This window comes from Podarcis vaucheri, assembly GCF_965113315.1.
Source record: "Podarcis vaucheri genome assembly, chromosome: 3".
NCBI classification, from domain to species: Eukaryota; Metazoa; Chordata; class Lepidosauria; order Squamata; family Lacertidae; genus Podarcis; species Podarcis vaucheri.
This window is the reverse complement of record NC_138761.1, coordinates 29,997,251-30,011,590: the sequence shown is the minus strand read 5'-3', so window position 1 is coordinate 30,011,590 and position 14,340 is coordinate 29,997,251. Positions and strand designations below refer to the sequence as shown.

General features: G+C 40.3%; 1 protein-coding gene and 1 long non-coding RNA gene across 8 annotated transcripts in view; one reads left to right on the top strand and one right to left on the bottom strand.

The window, feature by feature from the left end:
- Window positions 1-9,657, top strand: part of GPATCH2 (G-patch domain containing 2) — a 105,873-nt gene extending 96,216 nt beyond the window's left edge. For all 5 annotated transcript variants that reach the window (XM_082217695.1, XM_082217694.1, XM_082217697.1 and 2 more), the window contains one exon: window positions 8,269-9,657. In XM_082217695.1, coding sequence (XP_082073821.1) covers window positions 8,269-8,438 — 170 coding nt within the window. In that variant the 3' untranslated portion in view covers window positions 8,439-9,657. The remainder of the gene's footprint in view (window positions 1-8,268) is intronic.
- LOC309529709 overlaps window positions 4,439-14,340 on the bottom strand; it is a 47,698-nt gene continuing 37,796 nt past the window's right edge. For all 3 annotated transcript variants that reach the window (XR_014218347.1, XR_014218348.1, XR_014218349.1), the window contains 2 exons: window positions 7,149-7,278; window positions 4,439-5,680 (listed from right to left, as the gene is read on the bottom strand). This is a non-coding gene — a long non-coding RNA (uncharacterized lncRNA). The remainder of the gene's footprint in view (window positions 5,681-7,148; window positions 7,279-14,340) is intronic.

Sequence of the window (14,340 nt, the reverse complement as noted above, 5' to 3'; positions counted from 1 at the left end):
CAGAGGCTTGCTTTAAACATTTCACATGTAAAATGCTGCAAATGCTGGCATATAACGGTAGCTCAAGGTAGTAGATAATCTTTGATGAAAAATAAATGCTTCAATATTTTGTCTGGGTTAGTTGGCTACATGTTGTGTTTCAGGCTGATGCACTTTGGAATGACTTGAGTTATCAACTCTTTTTTTTTTATAAGAATGTGTTTTAATGAAAAATCTGACAGATTCTCTATTATGGTATGTAATATCAAGTACTGCTATAAGGTCATCATGACTCTGTTTAACAAGGTAATCAAAAGGCTAAATGTTTTCATTCCGCTTAAAAATTGCCAGCAAAACTATTTTGCTGACGTCTAATGCAGCAGTGATTAAAAATCAGACTTGAATATGAGCAGTGCCAAAATGATGATTTGAAACTACTGTGATTATACTATTCCAACAGAGGTTACCCAGCCCTGGCTTGTGGTGAAGGTCAACCTTCTGATCTGTTTATAGAAAAAGGACAGATTTGAGTTAGCTAGATAAGCTGGGGTAAATTTCCAATGCATTGAGCATAAGAGGTTGCTTCCAGTTTTTCTACTGTATAACAAGCTTGCATATTGTCCCTGTTAACACCAAATGGTTCTGCTGGCATTGTATGATCGGTCCAATTAAAGATTCTATCAAAGAGAACAACCAGCAAAAATGCCTATAACCAGTACTTTTTCACACAGCTCATAGTTAAACTGTGGACCACCAACCTGGGGGTTTTAACAGAGGATTAGATGAATTTGTGGAGGATAAGACTATCAGTGGCTAGTAGTATTGCAATTTTATGTTGTGAACTGCCCCGAGATCTGCAGATGAAGAGCGGTATACACATTTAATAAATAATTATTATAATACCTTCACTGGCAGAGGCAGTGTGCTTCCCAAAATCAGTTGCTGGTAATCACATGTGGGGAAAGGGCTGTTGTGCTTAGTTTCTGCTTGGAGGTTTCCAGTGGGCATCTGGTCAGCCACTGTGAGAACAGGCTGTTGGACTAGATGGGCCTTTGCCTTATCCAGGAGGCTCTTCCTATGTACTTCAGAAATATGGTATCCTGAATAGGCTTGTTGTTGTTGTTTAGTCGTTCGGTTGTGTCCGACTCTTCGTGACCCCATGGACCAGAGCACGCCAGGCACTCCTGTCTTCCACTGCCTCCCGCAGTTTGGTCAAACTCATGCTGGTAGCTTCGCGAACACTGTCCAACCATCTCGTCCTCTGTCGTCACCCCTTCTCCTTGTGCCCTCCATCTTTCCCAACATCAGGGTCTTTTCCAGGGAGTCTTCTCTTCTCATGAGGTGGCCAAAGTATTGGAGTCTCAGCTTCAGGATCTGTCCTTCCAGTGAGCACTCAAGGCTGATTTCCTTAAGAATGGATACGTTTGATCTTCTTGCAGTCCATGGGACTCTCAAGAGTCTCCTCCAGCACCATAATTCAAAAGCATCAATTCTTCGGCGATCAGCCTTCTTTATGGTCCAGCTCTCATCTTTGAGAGCTGGACCATAAAGATGAACAGGCTTGGCTGCTGTTTTTATCGGTAAGCCGCCTCTAGTCTTGTCAGGTGAAAAGGTGGGTTCAATAGCTCAGTAGCTAAACATGAGACTCTTAATCTCAGGGTTGTGGGTTCAAGCCTCATGTTGGGCAAAGAGATTTCTGCATTGCAGGGAGTTGGACTAGATGATCCTTGTAGTCCCTTCCAACTCCACAATTCTACGATAAGCCCCAGTACACAGTGTTGTATCATGAATAAGCAGCACCAACCTTGTAAACCCCACTCGTCCCAAAGTGCTTCTTAAAAGCTGCTCATGGGAGGAAGTCAGAAATGCTCTTTAGAGAAGATTGAGAAGATGCTAGCAGAAGATAAAGGGAGAACCTCTGAATGCATGAAGGTGCCTTATACCAAGTCAGGCCATTGTTTTATCTGGTCCAGTGTTGACTGCGTCTCGAATATCTCAGGCAGAGGTTGTTTCCAGCTTTACTACCTGATCTTTGCCGGGGGGGTTTTCTGCTTACGAAATATGTGCTCTGCCACTTGAATTGTGGCCATACACTGAGGGGAACCCTTGCTTGTGCTTAAAGGTGCTATTTAGGTCTTACCATTGATTTTTCATTGAAACATTCAATGCAAACATTTGACTAGCATTCAAACAAAAGGTCTCAGCATTCACTTTCTAGGAGTGCAGATGGCGAAGCAGAGCATACAGTGCGTATAGCAGTGTTGGTGTGATTGCATGTTGCCCACTTCAAGCCTCATGGGCCCAACTCTCCCATACTGAAGTTCCACTGAGCAAAAGCCTTCGCACCTGTGGAAACCATCCCAGCAGGCATGTGAGCATCTGCGTATACCAACAATCTGAATACCACAAAAGAGGCCATTTGTGTCAACTCGAAAGCATTGAGCTGCATTATTCCTCAATACTGTGCAAGTTCAGCATAGTTAACTGGATGACTTTGGTTTGGTTTGGTTACTGGTAGTGATTTTTGTATCTATATAAACATTAGCTTTTTAAAAAAAGAATTATTCGCACTGATTGATTTGCTCTAAGGGAACCCTTAGGAAAAAATCATGGATCAAGACGGCTTGTGGTTTCGAGAGCAGCACTGTTACAGCACATCTTTCCTGCATCAAGCGGTTTCAGACCTTTACATTTTGCAGGCTGGTTTAGCAGCCACAAATAGAGAAGTGAAAGGAATACTCTGAATATTAAATGCCTTCAGAGAACAGGGGGAAAGGTGCACTAGGTTATAAAGCGAAGCAGCATGTATCTCCCTGTTTTCCATTGGCTGTTTATCCAACATCAATACAACACTTTAGGAGCCAAATTACTAAACAAGCTGCCAATTAGGCTTGCAGTCAGCTGGATAGATTAGTGGCTAAGAGAGGCAGATACAAGATTTTCATCTCTTGAGCCAATTACTCAAGTGAATTACCATCCACAGTGCTCCTTGGGAATTTAAGGTAGAAAAGACTCACTCTGCTGCGATAGTGAGATCCAGGATAGGGGGTCAGGGTTACCAGGCCACATAGTGTAAAAATTGCCCAAGCAAAAAAGAGATCCTTCTTGGAAAGGACTTAAAGGATTTAGGGCTGCCAGGAGTGCTGGAAAAGAAAATAATAGTTGTGGGGTGTCCTGCTGCAGCAAACTTGTTAAATTCACATGTGTTAATCTTATAAAAGGGAAGAGAGAACCAAGACGGCCTCAGTTTTAGCAAAAACAAAAATAAATCTTCAGTATGAAATAGTGCCTTCTTAGGAAATGATCAGACTGCTCCACTTTTACATGCAGATATTACTAAAAATGCAGGGTAAGGAATATTACATCGTGTCTAATCCAAAATCATTTAATTGGAACTATTTGGAGAGTCCTACGCACATACATTTCCATGTCATGTTTTATTTCTAAACCACTTACGTTTCATACCTGGTGATTCCAGGCCCAAAATTTAGTGCTGCAATGTTTAGGCTGCAGCCCTATGCATACTGAATAGCACCATTGAGCACAATGGGATTTACTTCTGAGTAGACATCCAAAGTATTGCTCTGTGATGGTACAATCCTGTGCATATCTGCTCAGAAGTAAGTTTCACTGAGTTCAGTGAGACTGACTGTGAGGTAAGATTAAGAATAAGCTGGTTTTTAAGAGAATGACTAAAAATGCTCCTAGTTAATTGGAAATAGTTTATTTAGAGTGGTAATTTATTATTAATACTTTTAGTACTTAATATTTTTAAGTACTTCAAAAAGTGTAGATTTCAATTGTCATATGAGAACAGACAATCTCTTTTCTCTCTCAACACAGGAGGGAACACTTTTCTAATATGCCTGCTATGACACATACAGGCATCATCTAAAAAGAGAAATTTTTTCTTCTACAACTAATTGTTTCATTCATGTATCATTTTATTCAGATTTAATGCATTCAGTGATTTAAAATAAATGAATGCATGATATTAATCAAACAAGAGTTCGTACATCAATAGATAGAACTCCCCCACAAAAAAAGGTTAAAAATAGAATGTACAGGTCAACCACAGATAAAGCTTTCACCACTAAGCATCTGCATAAATAAAGAGATCTGATTTCCCCACCCCCCCAAAAGACGCTCTAGGCTCAAGCAGTATTTGTGCTCTATGAGAACGGCATTTTGCCCATGTCTATGTATCTTAAACGTATTCTTTGTGGCATTTTTTTCTAAGTAGTGTGCTTCTCGATTTCTGTTAACATGGCTGCTGTTTTTTGGCTTATCAAAAGCAGCACATTCCAACAGAGTTCACTGGGACTTACATCTTGGTCAGTATATCTGGATTTGCAACATTAAACTCGTGTTAAAGGGGAAGTGACATCAGTTTTCTTATGAGCCTGAACAGGAAATAATGTGTTTCAGTCACAGTGCTAGCAATTAATGTTCACAGAGATTAAGCAAGAAATTGTTTATTTAATCATGGCCACTTCTGGAATTGTTTTTGGTTTTTTTAAAAAAACCTCTATAAAAATAAAGTTCAAAAGGTACCAAAGCAAAAGCTGCAAGACGTGCATGTTAAAATATAGACAAAGTTTCTGCGGTTCTTTTGTGTTTTGAGAGCCCTACTGAAATTCTTAAGCAAATGTAAAACCTGAACTTCGGCAAGCTGTTGTATCCCAAAATGATTAAACAGATGTGAAGCCTGCAGCAGCATTAGACCTCTGATCTGATTTTTAGCTTACAGATGGAATTAAATTAATTCATGGCAATCCCTGTAAAATCAAGGGTATGGCACTGAATGCTAGTGCTCTGCTTAACCAGAATGTACCTGTTCCAACAGCTGTTGAGAAAAATTACATGGCTTAATTTTCATAGAAATCTACCTTTAATGACATCATAAATATTATTTTGAAATAAAAATTTAATTGCAAGCTTTGTTTTTTCTCTCTCTCTTTTTTTTCCAAAGGAGTGCCTTGATTTACTATATACAAACTTTATTGCCCTTTTTCTTTTATGGGCTTTATATTAAGTCTCTAAAACATTTACATGCATAAGGAGTATCTCCAGGAATTGTGAAAATATGCACTGGTAGAACTACAAGACTGTACATTTTGGCTTACTGTGATTTCCCGGGAAATTCTGAAGCTTTTGCTCTACCAATGAAAGTCACTGGCCAAGAAAGTGTGTTCAGTTTACTGTGTTTGTGGCAACAACTGCAGTGAGCTGCCCACTGACACTGTTTGTTCTGGTAGCAATCAGACATTGCAGTCCTTAAACAGCAGAAAAAGCTTTGTGCCACAGGTGCAGCAGCCTATTATTAATGAGCAGTATTAACTCTGGTCTTGCAGAGATTGTCACGAAGTCTTTCCTGCTGAAACAGTTGGAGATTCTCTGCCTTTCTCAGGCTGTTTGCATAGCTACTTTTCTTATAGATGGAGAAAAAACCCTGCTACTGTATTTATAATCCTCAACATGGTTAGAAAGTTGCCCCCAGTTGTTTCTGGGGCCACTTGCTAGAAACAGCCCCTTGGGAAGTTAATTCTTTTAATTGTGATGTTCCAAGTAGTTGCTTTAATTAGTCGATAAATATAAAGTACAGTAAAAGTAGTTTTTAGTTCCTTGCCTTTCAGCCAATGAGCACCAATAAATTTTGCATGTGGTTGTTCTCTCTCTGTTTTAGGTGACACAGGAAAAACTGCAAGAAATAAGGTTACAGTAATTGTTGCCTCAAATAGAAGGCAATGTTCAAAATAAGCCAATTAGAATGTCTGCAATTTGCTAAATCACTACAGAAAGCCATTCTCAAATTGAGGCTTCAGAGTTTTCCACAAACAATGAAATATTGCATACAGCTTGCCTTTTTTAAAAAAAGGCAAACTTTAAAAGGCCTAGTGCAGATGCAATTCTGTCCCATCACCAGAGCATAGCCTGGTGATTAGGAACAACACACCCAGTACCATGTGCTTCTCCAAGTCCCTTCTCTCACTTAAACATTTGTCTCCTTCCTTTTAAATGTTGACATGGCATTATGTCCAAACTGCACTGATATTTTTTGGTAACCATTGTGTCAAACCATAGTTTGCAAACCTGTTTGTGACCATCAGTTACAAAATGATCTGGTGCTAACAATGATTTGGTGCCATCAGACATAGTGCACTGACCAAAACTGAAGTGGGAATGTCCACATGAGCGAAGTGGAGCACATGATCCTGCTTGGCAGGGGGTTGGACTCGATGGCCCTTGTGGTCTCTTCCAACTCTATGATTCTATGATCCCATGCGATGCTCCCAAACACCAAACAGTGAATACCAAACAATAAGGCAGCATTCCATCTGCACTTGTGCTACAAGTAGTGGCAAATTAACTAGTTTTCTTATCCTTTAGTAAGTATGCAATGACAGCAGACTTTGATCCACTGAAAAGTGCTTTTGAACTGTAGTTGGCCTCTGTCAGTCTCAAGAGACAATGGAAGACTGCACCTTTGGGGTTAAAGTCAAAGCGTTGGAGAGTTGCAGCGCCTGCCTTTAAACACGTTATCATTAAAAACATTGAATGATACCCAGTGTTGCACAAGTTTCCTCTCCTGCCTTTTGTCCCCACCCTCGCTCACAAATATGTCCCAACCCTCCAAAGCAGATGTAATGAGAGTGGGGCCTGCAGGATCTAGGAGAGGAAGAGAAAAGCCTGTTGCAGGAGCAGAACTTGGCTTTCCCAGTGGACGCACACAATTGGATACCTCCCACCAACCTGTTTTCTTTCTGTAACCCTTTGCACTGCGACGTACGCTTTTATATCCCTAGCATATCCCATTTTGTGTTTAAAACAATTGTGTAAGGAAGGTTATGCTGAGAGGGTGGGTGGCTTGTTGAAAACCATTCAGTGAGCTCTAATAGCTGAGGCTAGGGTTAAAGCACGTGCGAATCCACATAAAAATCCAGCACTTGATCAGGTGGGCTTGCAGTACAGTAGGAGCAACAGTAAGTAGTCTTGGCATGCAATTAGCAAAGCTGCTTTTTGGCTTGTATATTTATAGGTGCTGAATGGAACAAAATGCATGGAGTTTCAAATTCTGATAATTATATCCTATGTTGAGGAGGAAATTTTCATTATATTGTATATTAAAGTACTTAAGTATCAGTTAAAAACAAAACTCTTCCAATTACCTGTCAGTCACAGAAAATTGCGTACTTTCCACTGAGGGGCTGGCATCAAGAATAGTATCACCACTATATAAAGTTGCACATTTTGAAGAACAGGGTGTTCAGCTCTCTATTCCTTATAGAATGCTGGTTTCTGTTAATGTTAAAAAGAGCAATTATAAGACTTTCACTTTTCCAGTCCCTTGTTTTAACTCTCTTGTATTCATTGTTATACATTTGTATCCAACTTTCAGCGAAGAGAGACCCAGAACAGCTTTGTTAAGCTGAGCTTGTTAGGCTTCCTCACCTATTTCCATTCTGCCCAGGACCAGCCCAGGACAATTTGCTGCCTGAGGCACAGGACAAGATGCCAGCAACCCACTTTTCTTATGCAGGAGCCGAGCGGACTGGCATTTGCACCTTACTTCAAATCAGGCAAAAAGGACAGTGTCCTCAATCGCACCTGAGGGTATCTTAGAAGATTCAGGACAGGACATGTGGCACATGCACAGCTCTGTCCTCCAACACCTCAGCACAACTCACAGAAAGTGGGAAAGGACAAAAAGAGAGAACCCTAATCCCAATATCTACACGGCAGTCTGACTCCAGTGCCACCGTGAGCTGGGTTCTCTCATGTGCCACCATAGCCACAGACGGGTGTGACACAGGCTGAAGTATCTGGTAATTAGCATACATTAGATTTTTATGACTGTGGCCTCTCCAATAGTATCACCATATAATACTTAATATTATATAGACTGCAAAGATTTTAGTGACAAATGTGCAGTTTAAGGGAGCTGAGCAATACTTTAACATTGATTAATGCAACCAGGTTCCCCTGTTTTTATTTCTATGGTTCTTGCCACCTTTGAGTCATGTTGGAATGTAATTTCCAACACACGTTATTATGCATGGTGTTAAGCATTTATATAATTCTTTTTCTCTCTTTCAAATAAGGAAAATTAGCCTGTAACATTCTCAGATCAACATGCAACCTTGAGGTCGATGTGCACAAAGACATCCTGTTCTAGCAACCTATTAGATAAATTAGGAGAATAAGAAGGTTTAAGGCTTATGAGGAGATTATCCTGCTCTTCTGCATATGGCCATCCTGATTAATGCTGTGTATTTCTTTTAATCTCAGGGTTTGTAGGTGAAAATGCTCAACCGATCTCAGATAGCAACATTGGCAATAGGATGCTCCAAAGTATGGGCTGGACACCTGGCACAGGCCTTGGACCAGAAGGCAAAGGGATAGCCGAACCAATCCGAGCAATCCAGAGGCCAAAAGGACTTGGACTTGGATTCAGCTAACTGAAGGGCACTCCAGCTGCTGTTCAGACAAGACGACGACCAACCTTTCAACTTTGAAATAACTCAGAAACATCCAGTGATTCTTACCGTCACTTTTGAATACAGAAGCCTCAATGTTTTCTATTAAAAGCTGCAAGGGACCAGCCATTAGGGCAGTCCTGATGTTTGAACCCTAACTCTGTAATGGTGCTAATCTTTTTAATTGTACTTTTTTATTTTCTGTGGTCTTGACCATTTATATTGTCAAAATTCCCAAGAACTGATTGGATTCGTCCGTCCCCCCCCCCCATCCCTTTAAAGACTTGCCAACTGCACAGGTGCACATGAGTTTTTCTTTCTCAACCCTTTCATAGAACAGGCCACTTTTGCTCGTTTCAATTATAATGGAAAGCTGCTGTGTTACTTAATAAGATGGTGCAGATACAGTATAGTATTAGACATTGCTGCACATCTCCCTTCCATTCCAAAAAGGTCTTGGTAGATTGTTCATCAAGGCAGCATAGATGCAGAGCTGGTTCAACAGCACTCTAGTGAGGAAAGAAGGAGTGACAAGAGTTCACCTTTCTAAAAGATTGCATCTCTGCCTCAGTGGCAGCCAGATACAGCCTTCATGGGCTCATGACTCTGCCTCATTTCAGACCAGTTTAATTTTATATTTAATTTGATATACCATATTTGCAGATGAGCCAACATAAAGCACATCTTGCTTCCCAGCATGCAATTTTGCATGACAAACGCATGACAAACGGCAAGCTTTATTATTCCAGGAGTTGCCGCATGTAACTCCACCCTCCTCTCTCTCACCCTAATACACACACCTTTTGAGTACAATTTTAATTGGTTGTTGCATCTTAGGTGGTGTTATTTTAAAAGCAAAGTTTTTAAACCAATTGTACTGCTGTCATTTATCCAATCACTGTGAATGTGTATCCCGACCCGTTGTTAGCTAAGTGGATTTAAAATGGGACATTGGAGTCTCTGAATTATAGTTATAATTTGGGATATATTTCTTAACTGGAAAGAAACAAAACATGGTGGTGACAAAGGTGGGCCAGGGTGGAGGCTTCTCAGGCACATATTCTTGAAAGAAGGTGAAAGGATTTGAAACAGTCTAACAGGAAGTGCTTTAATTTTATCAACAGCCATAATTTCACACTTAATATTTTGGCTTGCTTTTGTGCTGACACCAATCTCATTAAAGAGTCCTTCTATCACTGGACTGGAGGTTTATTTCAATGACTGTGTTAGCTTGGCTTAATCATACCTGTACCCTAAAGTAATCACTTCAGAATTCATATACGGCTGCCAGCATAAGGCTGTATTCAGATGTCACACTTCCCACCACCTGCTATCATTGGCATAATAACATTCCCTACCAGATACAATGGGTGAGATCCAGAGAACTGCAAGCAGAGTTCCACTTACACCATTGGGTTTTCCTGCTCCTCCATTCCCATTGCCACTCACTTTGCCCTCAAAGAGCCACTCTTGAGTTTCAAAGGATCTTCCAGAATGGGATGTGCCGGGGTGGGGTGGGGGGCGGAGGAGAAAATCAGCAGAGATAACACCAGCTTTTGTGACTGAAAAAAACAGGTACTCTTAAATAATAAAATCCAGTTTCTGAATTCTGCTTTTTTTTTTTTTTGCCATGCTCAAAACATAAGGAATAGGGGAATACTCAATTCTCAATGGCTTCAAGTAAGTAACAAACTGTAACCTGGAAACTGCCATTGCCTGGGCACTGTAGTATCAGTAATATATTAGCTGTCATCATATGAATGGGCAATTAACTGGTTTTCAGTAGAAAGGAAGGAAAGGGAGGAAGCAGTTATGGCAAGGGTTACGATGAGGCAGTGGCCAAAGACAAAGGTCCCAAGTAACTAAGAGGAAGAAGCAGGAGTTAAGGGAAAATATATAGGATTCAGGTGACAGTATTTGTTTGCTAAGGTCGGAATTATCTATTCTGATTGGTTGCTCAGTGTCTCAGGCAAAGACTTTTGTCATCAACTGCTCTTTGATCGAATTCAGGTTGGGAACCCCGGGCATGAACCAAATTTCATCCAACTCCCTGGTCCCCTTCCGACGATCAGCTGCTCAGTGAGGTGAGAAAGGCTTTGATGTTCAGGTCCTTCCCCTTTTCTGTTCCTTGCAAATATGCAAAAATGCATATGATTTTGAGAGTGCAAATACATTTTGAAGCTTGAGACTTCAAATAGCTGAAAAGAAGGAATTATTGTTCAGCTATTTATTGAACCTTGTTTGCATTCTTCTGGTATTACTGAGTTTTGCCTTCTGCACAGGCAAAATAAAGAAAGGGAGTTGGAGAGCTTTTTATAAATATGTATATTTATTTTAAAAAGTTATGTGAATAAAATGGAAGGTAAATATAAGTGCAGTTATTAAGAAATAAACCGCTCTGAGTGGGTGTCTGGCTCTGTCTGCTACCGGAATATGGCCTTTGCCACAGTAATTCATAAAGTGAATTCTGTAACATGGTGATCCTACTATAAAAATGTCCCTAGAGTGTGCTACAATTTGTAGCTTCCCTCCCAAACAAACTGCTTCCTTTTGCAATGTGATTTTAGGTAAGTAGATCTAGGGATCAACCATTGCAGTGTAACTGAGGAAAGGAGGGTGGTTTAGAGATTTAGTCATAAAACTTCAAGAATTATGAGCTGGGTTGTAATTTAGATTTTAGAATAATTTATTGCAAGGCAAATACCTACCTTTGATTCAAAGCTGCAATGCTCAGTGTTAAAATGCTAGCATAGGTATTTTTGATGCTTCCACATGGAAGAGTTAAGCAGGCGTTTTCTCTTTGGTCGAGTAATAATAAATTGACATCCTCTGGAGCCTTGGTGGCTGATGGGTAATAATTTAGGCATATAGTAGACTTGATTAATTTGTTATCCAAGTAATACTAGACTACTGTACATACATGCAGCTTTAATGAAAGTACTGTATGTGCATTTAATATATAATCAACCTGACTTTTTTGTGTGCATGTAGCACTATATCTTCACTTTGTGATTAAAATGAAAAACTATAGGCATACAAATATGTTCTGCTGTAGAGGGATCATTGTGTAATAAGCTTGTTTTCTACCATTTGCCCTTCCATTTTGCCTTTTAAAATTCAGTATGTGTTTTTTATTTTAAAAAAACCTGAAGCTGAATTAGCAGAAAATGACTCGACATCCACACTGAAATTAAAGTTTCAAAACTGTGACCAGCCAGAACAGAACATTATAAATTCTACTGGGTGGGGAGCACAAAACAAAATGCCTTAAATGTTAAAGGGTAAAGAGGTATAGTCAACATATAGGGGTGGATCTACACAAAGGGGGGGAATGCTATAAGACACAAATCAAATCATTATAACAAAAGGGGGAAATCACATAGAAAGGTTTTGTCCTCTATAGCACCATCTGGTGCTGCATGTTTATAACACATTTAAAATGCTGTTTTTTGACTAATGTAGCTGAATCAGAAGTGGGTCTCCAGGTGGCTTAGAAAAAGTTAAAATCCACACTATTACATTTTAGGGTTATAACCACCAGTAGCCAATGTTTTAGTTTATGCCAGCACTTCCCAAACTTGTTTTTCACGAATCACTTGAAAAGTGCTGAGGCTCATGGCGGGCCACTTAACAATTTCTCTGCCTCTCATAGCAATTCTAATATGTTATGCTAGTTGCTGCATCATTTTAATTGCATTTTTATAGCTTCTTTTACTTCTATTGTACGTATTTACTGCATTGCAATTCAAATTCCATAGAATTAAAATTATAAATGTTCTTCACAGACATGCCACAGGCCACCAGTTTGGAAACCCCTGATTTATGTTATTCCTCTGAGAATCGTGGTGAAGACTGGGGTGTGCAACTAAAACCTTGGCTGCGCATTATTTTTACCCCATGAGAGAATGCTTGAAGCATCCTCTGTGTCGCCATAATGTTCAGTACCACATGCTTCTTCCGTGTGGGAGTTTTCATGCCAGCAATATGACCTATTTCTGGTGGTGGTTGGGCACCCTTCAATGACTGATTCAAGTGCATCCGCATGATAATAAGGATGCATTGATTAGTCCCAAGAATCTCACTAGTTTTCTCACCTAGAGTTCCTGTCATTTAAAAATACTCCCATGCAGAGTTCCTACAATTTGAAAAAGGTTGCAGCATTTGGCAATTGGTCATTCATTTCTTTATCCATTGACTTATTTCAAATAGATGAAATCTGACTATAGTTTTTGTTGTTATATTAATCCATCCAATAACATTGATTGCATTCTAAGAAATTTTTGATCTGTTAGAATCACACAAGTTGCCTTAGGGGTAAGAAAGAGTCTTTTTCAAAGAAAAAAAACCCAAGTCATTAGGTATTAAATACTCATTGATTTAACAGGTTTGCCGTAATATATATTCAACTGACGAGTGGACCATGAAGGCTCCTTCTGGAGGTCTCCTACTAAGCACAGACTCATTACTTTACACACCTGACATTTTAAGTAGATCCAGATTTCTCTCCAGCGAGTCAGTCCCATTAACTGTCAGTGTGATGATCTACTATTGCCACTTTTGGTTTTATCTGTACATTAGAGTTGTCTCCTGTCTTTGAATTGTCAGACAGCATAAATCATCCCCCTGATTCAGACATCGCCGCATTTGCAGCGGAACAATGAGACTCGATTCCTTGTCAACTTTTTCAGGGAAATGTTTGTGTTTCGTTGTAGTTGGAACAAATGTAGGTGCATTTTTGCCTGTGCATTCTGGTTAGAAAACTAGCTGTGGATATAAGAAGGAATCACACTGATCTCTTCCCTCCTACATTCAACCCTTGCCTAAATCAACAGGTGAGCCATTTCTAAACTGTTTTCCTGTTTCTCATCTTAGGCTATGTCGTAACAGCAGCAACTCACCAAGAGGCTAATCATGAGCCACATCAATACATAGTAAATGAAAACTGGCAGGATCTCTGAAAGCATAAGTAATTCTTAATGAGTAATTCTGAGTAATTCTTAATGAGTGCTACAGTTGGCATATAGGGCAAAGGTAACACAGAACCAATACACCAACATTCTCCCCAGTGCTTTTTTTCTGGGGAGGGGACGCAGGAGTACACATACCCCTAAACATTTTGTGAATCTAAGTTTGGCCTCATTGAGGGGCAGTATTTCAATATGAGTAGGAAAATGAGAGTACCCCTAAACATTTTTTTTAAGAAAAAAAGCACTGATTCCCCCTATTTCATTCTGGTTATTAACTACTAAGGCAGGCACCCCGAACCCGCAGCTCTCCAGATGTTTTGGTCTACAACTCCCTTGATCCCTAGCTAAAAGGACCAGTGGTCAGGGATGATGGGAATTGTAGTCCAAAACATCTGGAGGGCCGAAGGTTGGGGATGCCTGTACTAGGGGATATTTCTCTATCATTCCCATCTTGGTTAACTTTCTATTATTAATCATGTGACTACCCAAGCTGAGCTCTGACTTGACAGATAGGCAGTGCTGCCATAGTACACAGGGTAGCTTACAAGAATGGGCTTCAGTTCTTTATAAGTTTGACAAGAGCTGGGCTGGTGCCAAAGGCTGATGGCTTTACTGTGGATTGCCATGGTTAACCATGAGTTGCTTGGTAGTAGTCTGTGGAGCCATATGTTCCAGCCCCTTACACCAGGAGTAGCCAATGTGGTGTCCTCCAGTTGTTGTCGGACTGCAACTCCCACAAGCCTCAAGCTAACATGGTCATTGGTCAAGGATGGTGGTCATTCTACTCCAACACTTGGCTGCCCACCTTTGGCCAACACCCCTTAAAAGCAGGGGTGGGTAACCTGTAGCCCTCCAGTTTTCGCTTGAATCCATTTCCTCTCAGTTCCAGCCAGAGTGGCCAATGATTAGGGATGGGC